This window comes from Tiliqua scincoides, chromosome 12 (genome assembly GCF_035046505.1).
Source record: "Tiliqua scincoides isolate rTilSci1 chromosome 12, rTilSci1.hap2, whole genome shotgun sequence".
Taxonomy (NCBI): domain Eukaryota; kingdom Metazoa; phylum Chordata; class Lepidosauria; order Squamata; family Scincidae; genus Tiliqua; species Tiliqua scincoides.
This window is the reverse complement of record NC_089832.1, coordinates 11859908-11886243: the sequence shown is the minus strand read 5'-3', so window position 1 is coordinate 11886243 and position 26336 is coordinate 11859908. Positions and strand designations below refer to the sequence as shown.

At 42.6% G+C, this 26336-nt stretch overlaps 1 protein-coding gene across 2 annotated transcripts in view; it reads right to left on the bottom strand.

Annotated features, from left to right (window-relative positions):
- Positions 1-26336, bottom strand: part of DIAPH2 (diaphanous related formin 2) — a 402614-nt gene that overhangs the window by 126259 nt on the left and 250019 nt on the right. For both annotated transcript variants that reach the window (XM_066640285.1, XM_066640286.1), the window contains one exon: positions 11206-11370. In XM_066640285.1, coding sequence (XP_066496382.1) covers positions 11206-11370 — 165 coding nt within the window. The remainder of the gene's footprint in view (positions 1-11205; positions 11371-26336) is intronic.

Here is a 26336-nt window from a genome sequence, read left to right as displayed (position 1 = left end):
AAAATAGTGCTTCTTTGCTGATTAAAATCTCCTCGCTTATTACAGGTTTCATGTGGGAAGCAAGAAGTGGTCACAGTTTGCTCCACAGAGTCAATAACCACTTACACACACCCACAACAACAGTGAGAAACATGGAAACTCTATAAGCAACATTTACCATCCACATGGTATATGTGACATGAGCAATAAGTTTTAAAATGCATGCTTTGGTAGTCTCCCTCTTTGCCTCCCATTATACTGTCATTTCCACCTTAAACCACCTCCTGTACACTCTTCATCTAATGTTCTAAAGCACTAGTATTCAAACTTGGCAGTAGTAAATCCCCCGAGATAAGTCTTTTTGGGGGAGGGGGAAAGGATCCTGATGCGATCCTCAGGATCGTGCCACTGCAGGGGAAAGGGGAGAGGCTATTTTTATACTTAGCTGCCAGGGCCCAGAGGGTGTGGAGAACCCCACATCTTGAAAAGAGTGAAAGGAATGATCATGATCCACTTCCGGTTTCGTCGTGAACATTCCTTTCACTTTTTCCAAGTCACAGGGAGCCCTGCAGAGAGCTCCGTGGGGCTCCCCATGCCCCTCCGGACCCTGGCAGCATATAAGTTGTTTAAAAATAGCCCCCCTTCCCCTGCAGTGGTACAATCCTGGGTAGAGCCTCCATTAGCCCAAAGATAACATCTGAAGGTTGCCAGTTTGAGGCAGCTCTGTGAAATATTAGTGAAAATCACTTATCTCTACAAGCATCAGGTTATGGTGTTTGAGACCTTGACAATTTTGCTGTGCCACTTCTGCCCCAGAGACTGGTCACAGTGTGGGACTTGCCTATGAATGGTGCTTGGTGGCCAAGGAGAGGTGGCATATATTCAAATAAATAGTTTCATTCAGGCATGGAATGCACAAAACATTTAACATCACCATCCAGGCCTCTTTTTACCAATACTAAACAACAAGGAACAAGAAACAAGGAGTTCTATGAAAGACTAGAACTATTCAATTGTAAAAATCCCTACGGGGGTTTAGAACACACTGCCTATGTAAACCGCCTTGGATTAAAGTCTGAGGAGAAATCTGACGAAAAAAGAAAGGCGGTATATAAATACCTGTATAAATAAATAAATAAATACTAAACAGGTTGGTTCCCACCTCCATTCAGTTTATCGAGGCTCACACAGAATTTCCTGTTGGAATTACAGGAAGGATTTCATACCACGACTCACTTTGAATTGTCTTTTTAATAGCTTTTTCTGTTCACTTTGAATAGCTTTTTCTGAAACAGTTCCAAGTTGTTCATAAATATTCTGGGGATTTTCCATTAGGCACCCAGGTCTTCAGAAAAACTATTTCAATTAATCCTGTTCTAGTATATGGCATGATTACTTTGCCCTGTGAATCCAAGAAACCACACCACAATCCTATTCCAGAGGGAAGTCCCACTGAGTTAAATGAAACTTACTCCTATAATCCTATAAGCACATATAGAATTGCAACCTATACATCCAATGAACGATAAAGGAGAAGTTGAATTTACTGCAATGAACAGGGGCATGAAACCCATGGAAACAGACCAACAAAATTCCCCACAGATAACTTTAGGAATAATAATGAGAGCCTATAGGAAACTGGAACAGAATACAGTAGGATAAACAATCTGGCATTCCTTTACTAACTAAGGAAGGGACACCACCGAAACATGTGCAAAAAGACTCTCACCTGGTACAGTTAAATGCCTACAAGGTGAAGTGGACAAGTTGTGAAATGGCATGACAAGGCCCTGCATGACAAACCTGATAATCGCACTGGATTGTCTCTGATTTTTAAAAAAAGTCCATTAAGATTTACCATCTACATACCTGTAGTACAAGCAGCCAAAACTTCATTCCACAAAATAACCCAAAGCAAATCTTCTGTGTGCTGATTGACTTGTAATCAATGTCTGCTGTTGACATAAAACACCAGCTTCATTTCGGAACATCTTGCACAGAAGCCCATCTGTCTGCACTACCCATTGATAAACTGGCTACTTCTGCTGGAACATTTACTGTGCATTTAATTCTGAGAGGCAGAGTCTACCCTCCCCCCCACTTCTTTATCACATTCCAGTTAAAAAATGGAATAGCACTTCTGATCAACCAAAGTAAGGGACAATGAAGACCTATCCTAACAGCTCTTCCCTATCCACTCACATTGGGAAGAACAGTCAGGATTATCCAGGAACGGTTCGATTGACCAACTAGCCTAAAACAATCAGATGGGATGAAAAGCCAACTGGAGCAAGCCTGGACTTGCAGCGAGTCTTTAAAACACCTGCACTGAGTTTGAAGGCAGGAATTAATATTATTATTGTTGTTTGTCTACATTGTTGAGTGTGGTCAGACCAAAAGGCTGGAGTAATTCACCACTATGGTTCTCCTCTCATCTATTTCTTTGGGACAAAAAGTCGCGTTTCACCATGCAGTAACATTCAGAATTTGCAGTATTAAACTTCATGCAAATTTTACATGTCTATTTAAGTATTCAAATTATCCTTCCTATGTATCTTCATTTCACGGTAATGTTATGTGATCTGAATACAGTGGGACCTCCACTTATCTGAGGGTTCAGCACCTGCAGAGTCCCCCCATCAGAGAGGAATCTCTAAGACACGACCAGAAGCAACTTCCAGTTCACATGCATGGCTTCCAGTCACACCTGGGAGGTGTTCTGAGGCACAAAAAGACCCACAGAGTGCATCTGCAGAATTTATCATCCATGGGGTATCCAGAAAGAAACTCCTGTGGATAATGAGGGCCCACTGTACGCGGTTGATTTTCTGTGGATGGTTACTGGATTAGGATGCAGATTAAGTTTTAAGCAAACTTCTGAAATAACCCCCCCCCCAGCTACCCCCAACGCAGTATCTTCTGGTGCATTTTTTTAAAGGTGTAAAACACAATCAAAACCACATAGCTTAGACCTGTCACAATTTGTGCTTCCTGACAATAAGATTTTCACACCTGCAGTATTTAAATTAACCATAAACTATTCAGGAAACCAAAAGGTGTGAAAATCTGCTTTTGAGTAAAAGAAAAAGGCACCTCTCTGCTCCCATTTTTGCTTACTCAAAAATCTAATTGGAAAAATTGTGGCATTAATTCAAACACAAATGTGGAGGTATACATCAAAAAAGCAGCCCATCCATCACTCAGTCTCCATGGCATGAAAATGCACATCCTTCTGCTCAAAGAACTAAGAGCCCAATCCTATGCTTGTCTACTCAGAAGTAAGTCTCATTATAGTCAATGGGGCTTACTCCTAGGTAAGTGTGAACAGAATTGCAGCCAACTTTCCAGCACTGGCATAGCTATGTCAGTGGGGCATGTGCTGCAGTTGGGGGACAGTCATGGAAGCCTCCTCATGGTAAGGTAATGTTTGTTCCCTTACCTTAGAGTTGCATTGCCCTTATGTCAGAGCTGGAAAGTTGCTTAGGATTGCAGCCTTAGTTGCATGCATCAAGCACAGACTAAGTACGGCTGCAATCCTAACCACACTTTCCTGATAGTAAGCCCTGCTGAACAAAATAGGACTTACTTCTGAGTAGACCTGGTTAGGCTTGTGTCCTATCTTGGGGAAAGCATAAACAGAGCAATGATGCGAGAGGATCTTCAGGAAATACAAAGCAAACATACAAAAAAAAAACAACCAGTAGTAGTAGACTACAGAAATAATGGGCTGTAATTTGACCACCTAGATTGAGAGGTTGTTTTGTTATTCCATATACAGGCATATCTTGACTTTCACCCATGTGACTTTCATTGCTTTGCTATTTCATTCGCTTACAATTATATGTATATTTCAAATTTTGTTCACATGCTTTCCCTTTTTGTCCTATTTCATCTAACCCTCCAGAATTCTCATCAATACTCTTATGTTTATGTTTATTTTATTTCTGTTTATTTAGATTTTGCACACATTTGGATGTGTTATGTACTTATTTACATCTGTCTAAATAAATTTACAAGCTAAATAAGGCTATGCTTTGACTTTCAACCATTTTTGACTTTCATCCATGCTCTGGTCTCTAACCAGTTGAAAGTGCAAAGGTATTGCTGTAGTCAAGTATGCTCAAGATCTCATTTGACCTGTGGTCATTCTTATGGCATGTTGAATTCTTATGACACATTACAAGAAATGCCGGAGAAGGAATTATAGCACATGAAAAGAATTCAGCATGCTGTAGAAATGACCACAGGCCATGTGGGATCTTGGGTGAACTTGACTATTTAGAGCAGTGTTTCTCAATGCTGTTCCCCCAACATGCCACTTGCCACAGCGCTGTCCTCAGAGGTGCAACCAGAAGTAACTGGCGATTATGTTATTGTCAGTAACTTCCGGATTTGGACACCATGATAGGAGTTTCTAAGGTCGGTAAGAGGCTTGCAGGGGGCGGGCAAGCTTTTTCGTGCTCTAGGAAACCACACACTAGAGCTCTGCCCACCAGCTCGAGCTTCCTATCACCACTGGAAGCTCCTGTTGCGGTCTCACCGCCGGACAGTGGGTGCTGCACGTACCACCCAACGTCACCCGGCATACCACTGCTGGTATACAAACCACCGGTTGAGAAACCCTGATTTACAGCAATATAAGTGACAACATTCTCTAATGGATCTACCTCCCCTTCTCACAACTAAAGTAACAACGAAATAACAAAACATCAGACCACTTTTCAAGTATAAAACCAGTCTGTGTGATAAACATCTCAGCAGGAGGCATAGTTAGCAATTCACTGTTGATTTAAAGTACAGGGCATGAGGAAGAATAATTAAAAAGCATAAGGGGAGGGTGGAGCAAGAAAACACACAAGTCAGTTCACAGCAGTAAGTGCCCTTTTCCAGAGATGCAAGTCTTTCTGTCTTGAAGGAAGGAAACCATTCTGATGGTAATCAATACCTGCAGAAGCTCACAAAGAAACCGAGAAAGGTCAGGGCCTGTACCAGCCATTGTCTGCTTTATAACTTCCTTTCTTCCTGATGCTCACAAATAATGTGATAATAACTTATTTATAGGGAACATTTTGCTGGAAAATCATACTTGAAGAGGAACTGCAAGACCCAAAGGGATATCTCTTGTTTTCAATGCTTTGATTAAAATAAGAGAAGATTGTGTTTTTGGCTTTTTCTCTTCTGACTGTTTGCATTATTTTTTTTAAAGCCTACAAAGTATTTCACTTGAAACTTTTAAAACCCAGAACATTGAACTCCACTGGGAAACCTTACATGTTTTATCTTTAGCTAAGTGGGAGGCAGAATTTTTTCCCCCAAATTCTTTTCAAGATTAATTTATCTATTTAGGAAACTGTTTATCTGCTTTGGAAGCCTGATACTATTACAGAACTCTTCTGGTCCCTCTGATATATATTTAAACTTTTACATTGGAAACAGAACATGCATTTGTTCCACCATTCTGAAAATAGCAAGTGAGCTAGTTTCTCAGACACTAGCATGGTATTTAAGTTTATGGCCTGTGTTGAATGAAGTCTTCATATGTCTATGAAGCAAACAAATATGCATAGGCAATACAGAAGACAGAGGTTGTACTGGGATTGTGGTAACCCAATTCCAAAGTAATCCTACATTTAGCCTGAACCTCAGCATTGTGCTCTCTGCCTCTCCTTTCTGTATGTAGGTGTGTGTGTGGGGCGGGGGGGGGCATCATTGTTTCCATTCCTGGTTTAAAAATTAGATTTGACACTGGATCCAAATCCAGCAAATCCCAATATGTTGTAACCATTGTTGGTGAACAAGACTGAAAAAGTGGTGTTCAACTGTGGTTACAACATGTTGGAATTCACAATGTTCAATCTCAGTCCACTTGAAACCAGGAATTGGATGTAGTATACAACACTAAACCATAGGCTAGACCTGCACTGGAAATCAGCTAATATTTTGAAAGTGTATGATTCAATCTCAGCTTCACATGAAGGCTTATTCTGAAAGTTTGATTAGAATTACTCAGAATCAGTGGTGGTTTGGACATCACAGTTCTTTGGACTTCTTCCAAACAACAATCAAAAACACAATTATTCTTCTTTGCACACAGAGGCTAGGAGATGCCTCACAAGCCATGACTAAATCCTGGTTTGATGTGACATCTGAATCAGCCCATAGTGAAAATGTCACAGAAGCAATGGTGAATCAGAATGGAAATTATCATTTGCTAACCTAACCATGCCCACACCAGTTGTATAGGATGTTCCTGGCTTTAAAATTCTCCTCTGTTACACAAAGAGGTGGGATGTTAACTCAAAAGTCCTCAATTATGCTGTGCTAGCAACCTTTTACACTTGGAAACAAAACAGAGGTCAGAGAAAAGCAGTTCTGGGGGGAAAAACAAAAAAAAACAGGCTCTTCGGATCAGAAATTATAATAGTTATATAAGGCTTTATTTGTTGACTAATGTTTACAAAAATATGTCACCACCAATAGCTTTACCAATCTCTGAAAGAGAAGCAACAAAATCAGTGCATCCGTGGACATGCTGTTCCCTTTTCAAAGGTTCCCACTCAACTAGGGAGAAATCATTACATAAATAAGTGGCACCTTTTACAGTCAAATAAACCATCAGTGCACACATAAGTTCAGGCACTCCTGTTTACAACTCTCAGCTTCTGTTAGGATTCATGGCCAGTGGAACTAAAGAGCCATAAGCTCTACTTATGTCGCCTGTACAGTACCAACAGATGGACAAGCCAAGGTTGGAAAGTGGTTTGGGTTTGTGTAGCGGAAGGGACTATTTCAAAAAATTGGCATCCACACCTGTTACTGACAGCATAACTTGGAGTAGTGTACAAATGCAATTAAGGACTGATCTCAGCAAAAGACTTACATTATACTGTACTTTCCTCCCACCTTGAGTCTCAATCTGCATTTCTTCTCCCCCCACACCCAGAAATGATGAGCCAATCAAATAAGAAATCTTCACAACCAAATTCCCATGGTGTCACTCTTACAACACTTTTAAAAGGTGTGAATGCTTAAGCAATTTTAAGATCTGTGGAATTCTCACTCCTCAATTCTTATTTTAGCAATAACATCAATAATGAAACTGTTTAATTTTGCATTATTTACAGACAGAAAAGCACTTGTGAATTATACAGTGAAAAGTTTTGTTATCTGGCGTGCTTGAGAAGCAGGGGCTGCTCTTTAGTCAAATATGCTGATTAACAAAGCTTTCAAGAGACTAACATGCCTCCTGCCTTGGACAGGGCTCCCTCACTTACCTGACAGAATTCCCTCTGGAACGCAGCTCTTATTCCTTTTCCATGTCTCAAGGAAAGGATATTCTATTTTATTCTATTCTATTACTTATTCTAGGGAATTTTTCCCTTCCTAGATTGTCCTCATGAAGAAGAAAGGGGAGGCAGAAAAGCACCACAGAGGGAGCCCCGATAGATAAGTGAAGGAGGGGACTGGGGAACTCACCCAACACTTCATTAAGCTAGATTAACAGGAATCTAGATTAACACTAGATTAACTAGATTAATCTAGGACACTAGATTAACAGGAATCTCCTCTGATTTGATTGGTGGGCAAAGATTCTGGTCAGTCAATTTTGCTGCTCAGTTCAACCTGTCATACTGCTAAGAGTTTGGGGAACTGATATCCTGGGTTAATCTAGTCTCCACAATTCAGGATCTCAGCATGCACTGTTAATATTCACATGGAGTGAGACACATGGCACTGAGATTCCCCCTTAATCTCAAATAAAGGAATGTGCTCACATGCATGAATGTGAAAACAAACACAGGTCTGGTCCATCCACTGAAATGTATGGGGAAGCTCTTACAGGCATAAAAAAAAAAACATAAAAAGGTTGGTTGGGTGCGTGTGTGTCTGTGTGTGCATGGGGGTATTAATTAATCTCTCTGATTTAAAGTACAGGTCCAGCCTTGTTATACGCAGATTTTTTTATACACGGATTTGACTCAACATAAATGGCCACTGCAAATGAGAAGGAATGTGCTGATCCCTGGAGAAGGGGAAAAATGCACCCCTTTAAAATCAGTTTCAAAAACTGAACAGTCCTTTTACAATAGCCTCATTAATGAGAGGGGGGGGCAGCTGGCTGACAACCCATCAATCTCTCCAGGCGATCCCTTTTCTCTCTCCAGGCGACCCCTCCCTTCCCCCTGAGCTAGTGAAAGAAAGAAAGAGAAAGAAATGTGATCACTTTGCATTGGTGAAGGGTGAAGTGAAGCGCGTTTCTAAGCTCTTGGAGGAAGACTGATTGATGGATTGTCTTCTTAGTGACTCTTATCTTACATCACAAAGGTCAGCAAGGCTGTTTTTAAATCAGCAGAGCAAAGAAACTATGTTTTTTAAATTGATTTGCTATAGTGCGTTTTTTGCCATCCACCTGAGTGCCTGGAATGGAATCCACGCGAATAATGAGGCTCAACCTGTACAGGGGTTTGTGTTCTCTTTCTCACACATTTCTTGTACACACTTGCACATGATACATTTTCATCCTAATGTTTTCCACAATTCAATTTTTTTTTGTTTTTTTGGCAGGGGGAGGCATTCAAAGCTACCTCTGTTATGCAATTCCCAAAAGTCCCTATGACAAGGGTAAGAATTGCACAACAAATCACGGTCCACACAGCTTGCAAATGAGATGCATGCCCAAGAGATAATGAGCACCGAAATGATACCAAATCGCTCCCCTAGGACAGCCTAGTTGTCCCAGAATGAAGGGATACAACAGTGGAACAACCAGTTGCCAAACGCATAGCAATACAGTAGGAAAAGTTAATCTAGACCAGGAGTGCCCAAACCCCAGCCCAGGGGCCACTTGCAGCCCTCAGGGACTCACAATCCTGCCCGCGGGGAGCCCCCAGTCTCCAATGAGTGTCTGGCCCTCCAGAGACTTGCTGGGGCCATGCTGGCCCGATGCAACTGCTTTCAGCGTGAAGATTACTGTTTGACCTCTCACATGTGCTGTGGGATGAGGGCTCCCTCCACTGCTTGCTGTTTCATGTCTGTGATGCAGGCAGTGGCAGCAAAGGAAAGGCCAACCTTGCTTTGTGCAAGGACTTTTATAGGCCTTGAGCTATTGCAAGACCTTCATTCATTCATACAGGTTCCATCTCTAATATATTCATTTATGTAAATTTATTCAAATTCGAAACGTTAATTAATCTGACACAGTGTCAGAGAGATTATGTGACCCACCTGCCAAAAAGTTTGGACACCCCTGATCTAGACTATCAGTAAACAGTCAGACCTCATTTTTACAAATATACAAAGTATATGGCTTGTGTAGTTTGGAGTAACTCTAACTTTCATTACTTGATTTCAATTTATTTTTATGTTTATGCATAAAAAAATAAAAGCATAGAAAACAAGTACACATCATTTGATGGTGCGACACTTTTTCACTGTGAATGTGTTACCAGCAACTTCCCCTTACGGCAGATCTGTAAAATACATTGGAAAGATGCTCTGTTTTAACCTATTAAAAATTAAAAACTGCTGTAGTTACAAACTTACAATAAAATAAATTGCACATAGTAAAGTTACACTGTTGAGAACTGTTTGCAGCTTAGGTGTACAAACTGCTGACGGTTACTCAACAGATTAAGGCTTGCTGCTGGCGATATGGATCTACGCACTACAAACTGTATGGCAAATGGCTGAGCACTATTGATAATTCTAGGCGATTTGAATATTTCCTGAAGGTAAACATCGTACTCTGGACCATATGTTTTTTTTTCCTTTCTACCCATTCTCACGATGCACTTAATTACAACAACCCATGGGCAGCTACTGGGAAAGACATCAGCAATAACCAAATTTAAAAAGAGAAAAAGTGAGAGAGAGAGAGGAAAAGAAAAATCTCCATCTGATAGTTATTTATTTTATACACACATATAATGAAGAAAAAAACACACAGCTGATGAATTTTGGGGGGAAAAAGTATCAGTATAAAAAAACCAAGACAATCACAAATGCTTGGATGCTAAGAAAAGTAGTTCCATTTGAGGAACAGAGACATCACAGCCCCTCCTTCCTGCTGCAGCCACATGGCTCTGACTCCTGAAAACTATGAGATGTAGCACAGGGGCTTGTAACTGGACGAAGGGACCTGTGGAAAACGGGTACCCCTCCTTTCATAGGCAGAAGAAGTTTCAACTCACACATGCAATCCTTTGGCTTCAACCCAATAGTATGAGAATCATCAAGTCCAAAAGGTAGAAGAAGTTACCTGATCCAGAGCCCCATTGGCTGCGTGAGGCTTACAGAGCAGCACCTGTTCAAGCAGCTATTCCCCTGTACATTATGAATGGAACCTGGCTGCGGGGAGCCGGGCGCAAGTGCCTGCAGGGCTTCTCGGGTCAGGGAAAGTGAGAGTGGAGCGCAATGGCTGGGACGGCTGCTGCAGGGACTGGAGGGTGCACCCCAGTCCCTGCAACCCGGTCAAAAGGGAACATGGAGTGATCGCGCACCGCTTCCGGTTTAGCGGAGCGGGGTGCAATCACTCCACTGTCACCTTTCCTGACCCGGGGAGCCCTGCCGAAGGTCGTGCAGGGCTTCCCACACCCCCAAGGGCTGCAGGGGGCTTGGGCAAGTGCACCAAGCCCCTGTAGCCCCCCTGAGCGGTGCAATCCTGGGGATCGCGCCGCTGCCTCCCCCCACCCCTGCAAAGTCTTACTGCAGGATTCAAACTCCCTGCGAGTTTGAAAACCGCAGACTTAGGCCAATGATGTCAAACCAGTTTCATACAGAGGGCCAAAGTTAGCATTCAAGGCGCCTGCTGAGGGTCAGAAGAGACAACATTAAGAAGGAAGTGACAGCATGATGGTCAAAAATAAAACTTTGTTTTTATGCAATAAACAAATATATGCAGTTTAATTAATTAATTAAGGAGTTTTCATTAGCTGTAAATAACAGAAGAGAAAATGTGCAAATCTTGTTCATATTGCCAAGATAGGAGAAAGTCCAACTGTCACACTGCAAGAGCCCATTTATAATGTGGAGAACGGATAAATTGTTTCTGGGGGCCGTATTCAGCCTGCAGGTCTTATCCCTGGCTGAACAAGCAGTTCTATTTGTCATTTTTAAATCCCCTCTTATATGCCTGTGAATGGTCTGGTACTGGAAAGTAAAACAGCAACAGAATCAAAGGTCAATCAGAGTACTTATGGAAAGGGGATAATGGTTCACCCTACTCACCAAAAACAGCGTCCGGAACATGCTTATATCTCCAAAGAATTCCTCGATGCTCACAGCTTTAGCATCAAAACAGAAGTATTCCCCCAGACCTTCATATAACTTGATCATGTTGTTATGCATGTTGGATAATTTTTCATACTGCTCTCTGGCCGTCTTAGTAAAGCTGTAGTCTGTAGTTAAGGATGTTTCGAAGGAAACTCATTCAAAAGAAATGAGTGAAAAAGCAACACAAACACAATACTGCTACTCAACCACTAATTTTAGTTACTAAATTTACACAGACAGCATGCTCTGCATATTCTAATACGCTTCTGGTCTAAATAATTCGTCCTGCACATGGTCTTAAAACAGTGGCAATTGTTCAGTTTCAAATCTGTTGGATGTGACTTTACTTTGTGTAGAACTCCTGGTTGTTCCAGTGAGATGCCCCCTGCAAGGTTTGTGCTTTTTGGTTAATCTTGGCTGATGAGCAAAAGATTAGACAATGATGCTGCCAACACTTGGGTCCATGGGTGAGTAAAATGATCAGCCCTGTATACGCACATATAAAAAGATACAGAATACCAATCACAAAATGATTGTTCCATGAGATTAGTAACATTTGTGCCATAGGAAAAATATCCTAGAAGTGAGAGGGAGGAAGGATGTGTCTGTCCATTATCACACTTTGCTGGTTCAGGAGGTAAAGTTCTGTTGAGATGGCCTTACAACAACTGTGATTCCCAAACCACTTTGCACCAAAACCCACTATTTAAAGTGACACTCTGTCAGGACCCACCTATATTTACCAGAATTTTAAAAAAGGAGATCTAGAAAGAAATAGTATTTTATATATTTATAAGTAACAATAACCAGAAAAAGACCCTTACACATTTATCTCCCTATATTTCCACAAGCTTGCAAACTGCAGGAACTCAGCTCCTTGTAGGGTAGGTAGCAGCTATCTTGCAAACTGCAGGAGCTGAGCTCTTTGCAGGGTAATTAGCAGCTACAGTAGCTGATTTGTGAATAGCCTCAAGGCTTGAACCAGCTATCTGATCTTTCCATCACCCTCTGGAGACCCACCAAAGTGGGTGGAGCAGGAGGCAGGGCCATGACCTGGCAGTTATGCCAGATCATAACTCCATTCCCTGGGCAGCATGGAGTGGCTCCAGGCTGCTCGGCTCTGTAACACATCATGAGGTGGCGACGATCCGAGTAGACCCATTGGGGCCACTGCAGATCTCCCTGGAGTAAAGGGAAAAGTTTAGCCTTGTCCCTGGCTGAGCCACAGACAGCCCCAAACTTGTGCTGGATACAGCGCAGGCACGCTGGCCTGCCTGCCTGCCAGTGCAAAGTTAGGATTGTGCTGCCCATTTGCATGTGGACTTTCAAGAGAAAAGTGATAATTCACTGTGGGAAACAGAATGCTGGGTCATACAAGTCTGTGGCCTGATCAAACAGGGCTTTTCTTACGGATCCCCTCTGACACAACACACACCTTTAGCAATGTGGGGGCTGTTTCAGTCCAGGATGCTTCAAAATGCAAGAAAGGGAAGCCTGACATTGGAATGCAGAGTGTCGACACTTGCACTTAAAATGCAGTTTTAAGAAGGGCCTCAGCCTACCAGCAAAGGTAATCCTGAGTCAGAGTGATAACACTAAACTGAAGCAGTTTACAGAATTAAGTAGTGGGAGTGGTAACCACACTGATAACCGTTTCACATAAGACTTTCTTCAGTGCTGTTGACTGAATAATTAATGAGCATTCTATTAATGAACTCAAATTAAGCAAGGAATACCTAACGTTGTTCAAAGTGCCGCTATTCTGTTAGAGTAAGCACACAACACCTTTTTGTTAGTCCCTGAAGAGGACTGGAAAATCAACCCAAGATGTACTTGACCTTCGAAAAAGTTTTGGTTACAAATTGGATAATTGTTGCTCCAAGTGGGAGGAAGCAATTCTGCACAGACTTTAGAACAATGTGAATGAAAATAAAGGTTAATTATTTCATTATGGGAATAATTAAGGGATTCTCCCCTCCTCCCATTCTTCTGCTCCAAATTTAATAAAAGCTTCACTTAATAAGAGGAAAAAAAGTTGCACAAAATATAACTTAAGTTGCTTAGCTGTGATGGTATTGAAATGTTTAAGGGTTTAAGTGTTTAAGGCTGGAACATTACACTGCTGATTGCAACACTGTTCTGATGTTCACAGTAAACCACCCAGTTTTCAACATGCAAGGCACATTTTCCTGCACACTTACATCTTTCTGCCAACATTATTTTGAAGAGAAAAAGCACCAAAGCTGTAAGAGTGAGACAAGTTCATATATCCTCCTGTACGTTCAAACAGAGGCATATCTATTATACATGTACAGGTCTGCACCAGAACCAAGTTCTAATATTCTCACATGAGTAGCAAAACAAGTCTGACTGCTACTGTATTCTCATTTTAAACCTTTTAAAGATCTCATAGAGGACATAGAGATTTCCAGTGTTATACTTTACTATGAGCCAGTCAAACACTTTCTCCAAGCCTAACTTACCTTAAAGGGTTGTAAAAGTAAGCGGAAAGAGTTCCATACATTGTTATAATGTCCTTGGAGGAAGTCTTGGGTTAAAAAATACTAATACTATACTATACAATTAGTTGGCAACCTTCAGTCTCGAAAGACTATGGTATCGCGCTCTGAATGGTGGTTCTGGCACAGCGTCTAAAGTGGCTGAAAAGGCCGATTCGGGAATGACAATCCCTTCCACACTGGCAGCAAGTGCAGTCTGTCCCTGGTCTGTCTCCCTGGCTATGGGCCTTCCTTCTTTGCCTCTTTGCCTCAGTCTGTTGGCCAAGTGTCTCTTCAAACTGGAAGAGGCTATGCTGCACAGCCTGCCTCCAAGCGGGACGCTCAGAGGCCAGGGTTTCCCACCTGTTGAGATCCATTCCTAAGGCCTTCAGATCCCTCTTGCAGATGTCCTTGTATCGCAGCTGGGGTCTACCTGTAGGGCGCTTTCCCTGTACGAGTTCTTCATAGAGGAGATCCTTTGGGATCCGGCCATCATCCATTCTCACAACATGACCAAGCCAACGCAGGAGTCTCTGTTTCAGCAGTGGATACATGCTAGGGATTCCAGCTCGTTCCAGGACTGTGTTGTTTGGAACTTTGTCCTGCCAGGTGATGCCGAGGATGTGTCGGAGGCAAAGCATGTGGAAAATGTTCAGTTTCCTCTCCTGTTGTGAGCGAAGAGTCCATGATTCACTGCAGTACAGAAGTGTACTCAGGACGCAAGCTCTGTAGACCTGGATCTTGGTACGTTCCGTCAGCTTCTCGTTGGACCAGACTCTCTTTGTGAGTCTGGAAAACGTGGTAGCTGCTTTACTGACGTGTTTGTTTAGCTCGGTATCGAGAGAAAGAGTGTTGGAGATCGTTGAGCCAAGGTACACAAAGTCATGGACAACCTCCAGTTCATGCGCAGAGATTGTAATGCAGGGAGGTGAGTCCACATCCTGAACCATGACCTGTGTTTTCTTCAGGCTGATTGTCAGTCCAAAATCTTGGCAGGCCTTGCTAAAACGAATCATGAGCTCCTGGAGATCTTTGGCAGAGTGGGTAGTGACAGCTGCATCATCAGCAAAGAGGAAGTCACGCAGACATTTCAGTTGGACTTTGGACTTTACTCTTCAGTCTGGAGAGGTTGAAGAGCTTTCCGTCTGACCTGGTCCGGAGATAGATGCCTTCTGTTGCAGTTCCAAAGGACTGCTTCAGCAGGACAGCGAAAAAAATCCCAAACAAGGTTGGTGCAAGAACACAGCCCTGCTTCACTTCGCTTTGGATGTCAAAGGGGTCTGATGTGGAGCCATCAAAGACAACAGTGCCCTTCATGTCCTTGTGGAAAGACCTGATAATGCTGAGGAGCCTGGGTGGACATCCAATCTTGGGGATAATCTTGAAGAGGCCGTCCCTGCTGACCAGGTCGAAAGCCTTCATGAGATCTATGAAGGCTATCAAGAGTGGCTGTCGTTGTTCCCTGCATTTCTTCTGCAGCTGACTAAGGGAGAATACCATATCAGTGGTGTTGCAGTCACCCCGTTGCCTTTGTCCTTGTACAGCGTGATGATGTTTGCATCCCTCATGTACTAAGGTACTCCACCTTCTCTCCAGCAAAGACAGAGGATTTCATGCAGCTCAGTGACGATGATCTCTTTGCAGCACTTTAGGACCTCAGCAGGGATGCTGTCTTTTCCAGGTGCCTTGCCAAAGGCAAGGGAGTCCAGGGCCACGTGAAGTTCTTCTCAGTGACGATGATCTCTTCGCAGCACTTTAGGACGTCAGCAGGGATGCTGTCTTTTCCAGGTGCCTTGCCAAAGGCAAGTGAGTCCAGGGCCATGTGAAGTTCTTCTAGGGTTGGTTCACTGTCAAGCTCCTCCAACACAGGCAGGCACTCAATATTGTTCAGTGCTTCTTCGGTGACTACATTTTCTCTGGAATATAGCTCAGAGTAGTGCTGCACCCAGTGTTCCATCTGCTGCGCCCGATCCTGGATGACCTCGCCTGCAGCAGACTTCAGAGTGGCAATTTTCTTCTGTGTTGGACCTAGGGCCAGCTTGATACCATCATACATCCCCTTGATTCTGCCCATGTCAGCTGCTATCTGTATCTCGGAACAGAGCTGGAGCCAGTAGCCATTAGCACATCTCCTGGCAGTCTGCTGGACTTTGCTGTGAGCAGCTCAGAGGACCTGCAGGTTGCGCTCACTGGGACAGGCCTTGTATGCTGCTTGAGCTCTCCTCTTTTCCTCAATTACTGGTGTTAACTCCTTAGAGTGGGCTTCAAACCAGTCTGCCGTCTTGTTGGTCTTCTTGCCGAATATGGACAAGGCGGTGTTGTAAACAGCATTCTTGAAATGTTCCCATCTGTTGGATGTATCTGCATCGGCTGGACCTGGAAGAGATTTCTCAAGCGCTTGTGCAAATTCCTCCCCTTTTCTCTGATCCTGGGTCTTGCTGGTATCAATGTGAGGTCTTCCTTCCTTTTTTGTGTGATACAGTTGCTTTGTTTGCAGTTTCACTCTGCTGCACACCAGGGAGTGGTCAGTGTCGCAGGCAGCACCATGATAACTGCGTGTGATCTTGATGCTGGGAAGGCTGGAGCGTCTGGTGAGAATCAGGTCGAGCTGGTGCCAGTGCTTTGATCTTGGGTGTCTCCAAGAGACTCTAGGTTGGGCCTTTGTGTTGAAGAACGTGTTGCTGACGCAGAGACTGTGATGACAGCAAAACTCTAGCAGGCGTTGGCCATTTTCGTTCATCTTCCCAGTGCTGAACTGACCTAAGCAAGTGGGCCACGAACTGTGATCAGCACCAACTCTAGCATTGAAATCACTGAGGATGAACAACGGCTCTTTTACGGGGAACTTCTAGATAGTGGTGGCCAGGTCACCGTAGAATTTGTCTTTGGCTTCTGCTGGAGACAACAGAGTCAGTGCATATGTACTGATGAGAGTGACAGGTCCTGCTGATGACTGGAGCTGCAGGGACAAAATTCTTTCACTTCCCGAAGTAGGTGGGATGATGGATTCCAGCAGGGTATTTCTGACCGCAAAGCCAACGACATGTTCCCTGGTTTCGTTTGGTGGTTTTCCCTGCCAGAAAAATGAGAAATTTCTCTCCTTGACAGATCTGGAATCCAGCAGCCTCGTCTCTTGAAGGGCGACAATGTCCATCTGCAGTCTGCTCAGGTCCATGTCGATGACAGTTGTTTTGCGTGCATCGTCTATTTCTTGCAGGTCGTCAGAGAAGCCAGGTGTCATTGTCCTTACGTTCCAGGTGCCCAGCTTTAGGGCAGGAGTTTTCAGTTTTCTGTTGCATGGTGCAGAGTTGTCGATCTGCTTGTCGTTTTTCACCCTAAACCCCACGCACCCCGTGAGGTTAATGAGGCGAGGCAACATCTTACTGGCTGGGGACTGCCCAGCTTAAGGCGGGCAGTAGCTGCCCAATGAGATGCAATGATCTCTCCCACCGTCGGAAGCAGCCCCTGGCGTCACGCTCTACGGCAATCGAGTAAAGACTTATAACCGGTAAACTGCTGTTTCCCGTGTTGTGCTGACACCCTATTGCAAAGTTGGAGTGTCCTCTCCAGTGCGCGAAGCCTGGGTAAAGAAGGTATGGAGGACAGACTGTTACCCATGCAGCAAATTCCCCCTCTCCACATCGCTGGAATGGTCCAATGGAAAGGCAGAAGCCAATACAGTTGGTTCCAGTGGCGGCGCAGGAGTTGCCAGAGCGTGACTGTGTACAGCCGCAAACTGAAGGCCTTTTCCACAACTGGATATAGCCACAAGGCAGTGGAGGTTTGAGGTCAGAGTTTCCTTCTCTTAGATGAGCTGCTTTCCCAGGCTGACGAGTCCCATCTAATCAGATCCCATCTAATCCCTGACTAATCAGAAGTGAATCAACAAACAAATGAAAGATATTCAATTAGAAACCAGTGTATAGTCATGGAGTAGTTACCTTGCTAATAATATGCTGCTCTTGGTCCAGTCCAGTGGTTCCCAAACCTTTTTGACCAGGGGCTCCCTTGACTTACTGGAACATTAGCTGCAGCTCCTCATTAGGACTACAATTCTATACATTGCATAGGGCGGTGGGTTTTTGGTGAGGCTTCTGCAACTCCCCTGGTTGATTTCAACAGCTCCCCAGAGAACTATGGCTCACAGTTTGGGAACCTCTGGTCTAGTCAGTTCCAGGATGGGGAGAGCTTGGAAACTCCATAGAACCACCTTCAATTCCCCCCCTTTTTTTTGGGGGGGGGGAGAGTAGGCAATAAATAAATAATAAATAAATAAATAAATAAATTTTAGGCAATAAATAGGTAATAGGCAATAAATAAATAAAAAGGGCTTCATGAGCCCCGCCCAAGATCCCTTGGAATGCACTCACTTTCATATGCAGAAATCTACACGACAGTACACACATCATTTATTTTATAACGCTGGGCTCCTGATTCACATGACTAAAAATCTATAAGGTAATCTCAGAAATAGAAATCCATCTAAACCACACATAATGAAGTTTTCTCTTGGTAGCTAAGATGCAGGCAAGCAGGGGGTTCCATTAGCGGTATTATCCAGCAATCAAGAGCTTCCATTTCTAAACATCACGTGCCTACTGCATTAGTGTTTTCCCTGCAGAGGAACTGCAGGGTGAATCCTGCTTACTCACTTCTATTACTTTTCTTTTCACCATACCCATTTTCATCTAAAAGCTCTTGCCTTCTCTTCTCATTAGACACTAAAAATCTAAAGGCAGGCAGGCAAGTTAATGTTCTATGCATTGTATTTAAACTTGATTTACGTTAAATTAAACTTAAACTGTCCTAAGCCCTACAACACACACAGAAACTCAAAACAACATTCAAAAGATGGCAGTTCTTAATCTATATTAAAACATTTAAGCAATTCCTTTAATGGGACATTCATAGAACATGGTTTTTGACCTTTCTAAGTCCATAAGGAGGAAGGAGGGGATTCTTTGCTTTTCACTGCCAAGGAACATTGATTTGGCCTACCTGTGCTAAAATTGAACAAGGTGACATGAATAGCTGAAGAATTTTCAGCTCCCTTTTGGATGTTCTTAAGACTTTTTTTTACATCCACCCCAAATGAAGGATGCTGGGGGAAATCATCCTGGTTCCTAAAGTAAGCAAGATGAAGAAGGCAAAGAAGAAAACAATGCTCTACAAAGCCTGTGAACAATGAAGATGTAGAATGAAATAACATGGGGGGGTAAGGAGGGTACCTTCCTAGCAGGCAGTCTCCCATTGTCAGCATGGAACATAAAGGACAAGGGACTAACCTGATAAAATAAATTGTCACTAATGCCAAAATGAACAGGGAAGTTACACAACCAACAGCTTCCAGAGAACAGCTGACAAAACTAATTTAAAGACGAGATCATGTGAAGGCATTTTGTTGAACTTTTATCCCCTACATCGCACACCATGCAGAATATCATGTAAACGGTTGTTTCTGAAGGCTTTTCAGTGCACACTGTTCCCAATATGAATTTAACATCCTTTGAAGCAGCTAAAAAATGACATGGGTGCCATTATTAAGCGCCACTTTGCAATACGAATCTCCAAAAGACTTGTCGTCTTCACTTTTATGCAAAACCATCAGTTTTAAAACTACAGCAGCTGTGCAAATTTTCATGCGACTTGATTTTGTAGCTGGAAGGGGACAACATAGGAAGAAGGAAACTTAGTGAAATGAGCAGCTGGACAGTATCATTTCTTCTACTCGGAACAGGCAACGCAGAAGGGAAAGTTCTGCAAAAGCTGCCGATTTGAAACACTTAATTTTATAGTCAACTAACAGCTCTCTTCTGTTCATTTCCTCTGTGCTTGCAGTTTATTTGACAGCAAACACTGCTCCACAACTGAATGGCTGTTACACACTGCATGGTGAGAAGTGCTGGGGAAAAGGCCTTCACCTTTCTGCTTTCCCGTGGAAAAAAAAGAACCCAGAACACTGGCAGAGCACAATGAACCACTTGCTACTGATGAAGAAGGGGAACAATAGCATGTGGTACTGGAGGAAAAAGGTAACCCCAGGTAAATATTTCTGTTTGAAACACATTAAAACACTACCACAATGAACAACAAGCAAAAGGCAACCATTGACACATGCCAGGCTCTGATTTAAATGAAGTGGCCTTGGCTATCTTGCTATTTCATTAACAATAGATAATCTTGAATAGAAACGGGAGAAACAAACAAAAAATCAATATTCATCCACCCTGTGCCTCTCAACACACACATGGTTGAAAATGCTTTGTATACTTTACCACAGTAATTTTCAACCTTTGTCATCTTGCGGCACACTGGCAAGGCACACAATGGTCAAGGCACACCATCAGCTTTCTGACAATTGACAAGGCACACTGTGCTGTCAATGGGGGCTCACATCCCCCAATATTCCTATTGATAAATGACCGTTTCCCAAATTCCCACGGCACACCGGGGGACCATTCACAGCACACCAGTGTGCCATGGCACAGTGGTAGAAAATGGCTGCTTTACCACAATTTTTTACAGCATATTCATTGGTTTGAAACCAGTTAATTCCACATTCCTGAACTTAATCATCACTTACTCACGTCTACTCACATCTTACTGACATTGGGTTGGATCAGGACAACCAGTTCTCTGCTGTAAAATGGGATCTTCCCATTCCCTTTCCCACCTTGAGACAGGCCTACTTGATCTACATTTAAGCTACTTTAAATTGTGATCTGAAGTTAAAACTTCAGGGCTGAATCATAAGTTTTCCTTCTGCTGGTAGGGGAAGGATAGAATCCTTAGTATGTTATCTTTATTCTTATTCAAGTGTGGTTTGTGGATTGTCTGAACCTCCTCTAAAAGACTCTCTCAAAAGAGGGCATTGCTTAAGGATGTAACTGTTTCTCAGTTGTCCTGAACTAAGACAATGCTTTAAAGTTTTGTTAAACAAAAAAAACTCCCAGTTTTCAACTTCTGTTAATGTGTCAAATCTACTGGGAAACAAACTATATTTGGAAACCATTTGGAATTAATCCAGGATGTAAATGAATGCAGGAAAGATCATTTAGACTTTGAAACAAAAAGGTGGCCAAGGATTATTTTTTTTTGTGCTTCCCCCTCCCACTCCTCCAATGCAACATGCATTTAAATACAGATCCTCAATTAGGGAAATGTTTGCCTTCTCATAGAACTACTGGGACGCAGCCTGCCCACTTAGCATCTAATAGATCATGAATATTAAAGCCCAGGCAACTCTACAAAACAGGGTGCAGAGTAACACTGAAGAAACAGCACAAGGTTATCACCAACCAGATACAGACTCCTCCCTGCTAACTATTCAAGATGACGAAAACGGGGGGGGGGGGTTACTATTAAGCCACATGAACTTGCAGAGAGAAACCTGAAGCAATAGTATCACCTCTCCCCTGCCCCAGTTCAAACACTGTTCTGATCATTGCATTTTCTGGCCTTGTCTTGACAAAGATTCTGGTCTTGTCTATGTGGTTTTCTAAGTAGCTGCTTTCTTATATCCCTTCCTACACCTGTCTGTCAACCTGCCTGCCTGTTCGATCCAGACAAAGCCTTTTGCTCAATCTGTCATAATATTGTTCTTGTTCCATTCTGCTGTACTTCTAGGACCTTCCGGTACACTCAAAGCAGAAGCGGAAATGGTTGGTGGATTCAGGAGGCAGAGGCACACACCACCTCAATTCTCTAGAGGGATTCCTTCTTAAATTTGTATGGCACTGAGTGTGCAAAGCACTCTACATGAATTATGTTGATGTGGTTCTGACAACACCCCTGTAAAACAAATATTATTCTCCCATGTTGCGGATGGGAATGGCAGAGGCTGAGAAGAAGTGACTTGTTTAAGGCCACCTATGGAGTTCAAGTCAGAGGCAAGCTCCAACCAGGTAAGTCCTGATTGGTCAGTCTCACAGTGAGACTCAGTCTCAGGTCTCAGTATTTCCATACAGTAACTTAAAGTTCACCCATCACATAAAAAAGAGCCAGCAACACTTCTTGTTAAGAAGTCTGAAACTGGTTTGAAACTACAATTAGAACTAGCGCTGGGTGCCCAATAGGGTGATTCTGAATCCCAAAAAGGTTTTCATTAGTCAGAGATAATACTCTGGAAGCCGCGAACATGACTATGGAGACAACTACCTTCACATATAGCTCACCAACCTGCAATACGCAAGACTCCATGCCAAGCAAAAGAAATGACAAGGAAATGAGCTAGCCTGTTTGCAGTAAACACTCCCATATTAGATCGTGATGTCAAATTAGTGCCATCCTAAACTGGAGAGCTGCCAACAGGTTAGTGAAGCCAGGGGAAACTTTCATTTCCTCTCCAAAGTGAAGTAGTCACAGAACATATGAAGGAGGGGGGAAAATGATTGCAATAAATGCCACATGGCTGATCAGGAAAATAATTTGATTCGGTCTGCTGCGCAACAATTTGTCTGTTTATGAACAACAACAGTTTTCAATACAATTGGAGGCCTGTCATCAAAACAGAAACTGCCGCTCCTGAAGATCTGAGGACTTAAAGGACTGTGAAGCATGGATGAAAGTAATAAAATAATTTAATAAGTAGGAAAACCCACTGGTCATTCAAGCCTTGAATTTTATACCAAAACACTTAAATCATTCACATAAACAGGCTAACACAGTGTGCGGGTTACAAAATATGTCAAAACAAGGTGCTCAGACAGGTGTGTGCGTATGTACATTTCTCAGTTCATTAAAATGTGGCTTCCTTGGTCATGTTGGGAAGCCAGTTCACACAGTGACCAATTGCAATAAAACTGTAACAGTTAAGTGGAATTCTTTCAACTGTGAGCAAGAATGTTCTTGTACACACTCAAAGCATTTGTGGCCTTCTGGGTGCTGAAGGTCAACGCAAAAGTAATGAAAGGGGATAATACATGCCATAAGTAATACTGCATGATGGTAAAGAAGAAATAAGCATGCTGGTATAAGAAAAAAATGTGCAAGGTGTATGAGAGAGAGAGTGAGAGAGAGTGCATAAGCTTCTACTGATAGCTTAACTCTATTTAAGAGTCAGCCAGAATTGTTCCCTCAATGATCCCAAGTTAATACGTGTGAACAAGACACTTGCTTTTGTAAAACCAATAGTTGAGTTCCACTTTAAAGTAAAGACACTCTAAATTTTTGTTAATATGCTATAAAAATTACTGATGACAACTGCATTGTAAACTACTGGTCTCCCCATAGTGCATTCTGAAGTGGGGGGAAAATTGCCTGACAATATTAGTTACAAGGTTAGAAGTTGGTCTGTGTTAATTCAACTTTTTAAAAACTTGTTGATGTATATTGCTGCTTTATCACTATTAAAGAACAGTAAAGAGCCAGGTAAATCTATTTAATCCAGTGAATCCCACTGCATTTTTTTTTTCCATATAGATGTGACTTGCAAACAGGACTACACACATTTTGGAGATGAAAATTGCAAAGGAATGAGGTGTTTTGAAATGCCCAGGTATTCCAAATACTAAGACTTATAGTACAATCCTATGCATGTCTGCTTCATTCAGTAAGCCTCAATGGAGCATACTTCCATACAAATGTGAACAGGATTGCCACTTGAACAAAGGCTATTTTCACCTCAAAGTAAAAAGGAGCAGAATAAAGAGGGTGAGAGATCTAGCCTGCAAGTGGCACATCAGCCTACAGTAGCCCTCACACTCCCATTAAAATTTTAGTTATAATTTAACAAGAAGGTAATGTTGGCTAAAGGGAAAAGCAAGGAACTAAACAGCCAACAAGTTCATGAATACCTCCACTATCAGATGGACCATGATTCTTTGAGCCTTGATAAAGGTTTAGCACAATCCTAGGAGCCCACACAAAACACATGTTGGCAACCTTCAATGTCAGTAGTAAACTGATGGGTTCCAGGATCATTCAGCTGAAGAAGGTATTGTGGACCTTAAACCTGGAATACCCTGACTCAGATATGAGGATCCCTGAATGCTAAGGGTCAACTGTAAGCCCTCTTAATTGTATGCTTAAGAAGTGCACTGAAAAGTGGCTTCTCATTAACCAAAACAGACATGGGTTCCAAATCAAAACTGTGATGATGCCACACAGTGATGGAGGGTTGACTGTTTCCCCTTTGCAATATTTTGCCAGTGAAAATTGCTCTGCTTGAAACTGTTATTTGTCCCTTGTTTGCTTCTGTAAATAGTTGTCTCAGGACAAATATCAACCTGAACGGAGATTTTTAAAGGAAAAAGCAGTGTGAGGTGACGCCTTCCATCCTTTCACACTGTATGGTGCTCCCTCCTCCCTAACTTTTTTTTTTGTTTGAAGTAAGTGGAACTTTTGCTATTAAGCAGGTTTTTTAAGCATTCAGGAAAACATGTATTTGTTAAAATGCTCTGAGGATGCATACAAAAGGACATATACAGTGTAGCATTCACTCTCTTGTTTTATAAAAAGAAAAACTCTGGATGTTACCTAATCATAGTAAATATTATTGTTAATATAGCTCGGCATAACATGCAGTTATGCAAATTCTGTGCAATTTAAACTGTACGCTTGTCAATATACAACAACAAACCTTACTCAATTAATTTAACATTTTATGGAACAGCATATAATGTTTTTCTAAGCTTATTTTTTTCTTTGTATCAGTTTAATAGCAAAAATGCTTTAAGTCATGTCTGCCCAACACTGTGTATACACAACAAGTACCAAATCTGTACATCTGTTGGTCAGGCAAAAATGGGTTAACCTTTGAATCCTGGCTATGTTTATTTGTGTTTAGATGACTTTTTACAAGGTCCATCTTAATTTACTGGAGACTACTGTGCTATTTTACATTTGTAAAGAAATTAAAATGAGAGATTTAAGAATAAATCAATAAAAATGTAAGGGCTCTCTTAACAAAAAGTGAACAAACTCTTCTTCATCATCACCATCCATATAGGTTTCTCAGCTTGGAAAAGTTTCTACTGTATATGGACAATCTACAGAATTCAGGTTAGTTGTTGTGGAAAGGAGGGCAGTACAAGATAACACAGAAAAGGGCTCAGGCTTCTCCTCACTGGGATATATATCACTTGCTCCAGGCAAGTGATAGGCAGCAGAGAGGTGAGTGGGGGGAGGCATTCCAGGGCAGGAGAGTACAGGGGGAAGGCACGGCAGGCAGAGGGAGAAGGGTGGAGCTAAATAGCCAGCGCGGAGTTGCCCTATAACAGGGCTGCTTCCCTTACTAAGGGGAAGGGAATATTCCCCCCCCCCCCGAGAAAACATTGGGAGCCTCCAGTGGTTGCCCGGTGCCCACAGGATGCAGTGGAAGTCAATTCGGCACCGCTTCAGTCCTGGGCGCTAGGCAGTTCAGGACTGGGTTGCCCAGGAGCTTGCCAGGTGTCCACAGGATGCAGCGGAAGCCAATTTGGCACCGCTTCAGTCCTGGGCGCTAGGCAGTTCAGGATTGGGTTGCCCAGCAAGCATCACGAAATGGTCAGAAACAAGACTTCCCTTTGAGAAGGAGGGTGCAAGTGCAACAGAGAGTGAAGAGGGCGGGTGCATGAAGAAGGACATTTAAGAAAGTTACCAAAGGGAACTTCCCCTTTTTAGGACGATTTGTTTGAATGACAACTGAAATGTATAAAAGGGTGTCACACCCCACTTGACCCCGGCCTTCTGAATTTGAGCGAGCAGAGCTCTCAGGGGTCCCAGGCATGCCTTGCTAACCAATAAAAAAAACTTCCTAGGCTTCCACCTTCTAGACTCTTGCTTATTCGTTCTCAGTGGCACTGGACAGAATCCACCCCTGTCGGACCAACTGGCTCTGCCCTTCCGGGCAGGGGTACGACACCATTAAAGGGACATCCTAAAACACACATACATACACGCACCTATATTTGCTCACAGAATATATAAAGCTTAAGTAGTTATATATTTCAGCTTATAACCTCTCCAACTGTTTTCTGAAAAGGAGGTATGTTTGGCTCCCCCCCCCATTTGTATCTATGGCAACACAGAATGATGCTGCTATAAAGACAGCAGCAAAATGCTAGTATGTGACATGATCATCCTTTATTAGAAAAGAAAATGGTTAGCTACAATAAACACTAATCATAGCAGCAGCGTGAGGCCCACTTCCAACAACCCCGCAAGAAATGAACACAACCTTGTAGCACTGAAAGGAAAACATGTGCGCTCTCTCTCTGGATTTATCTAACACTATATAGCATGGCTGCTTCTTAAAACCATTTTATCACTAACCAACAGCACAATCCTAGCTATATCTACTCAGAAGGAAGTCCCACTGTGTTGAATGGAGCTTACTCCCAGCAAAGTATTCATTGGATTGCAAGCCAAAAGGTATTACATTCATTATTAACCAATGAAATACTACAGAGGACGTCAACCAACATCTGGTGTTTGCATCATTACGAAATTACATCATGTGCCAGGGAAATTCTACAAGTCACTTCCATTTTATTTCCAATAATTTGCAATTTTGTCTAGATTGCTTATAAATTGGTCAGTAGTGTGTTACATGATAATCTGCACCCATTTTTTATTGGATATGCATGATATGCACTAAAAGCAGCCTTT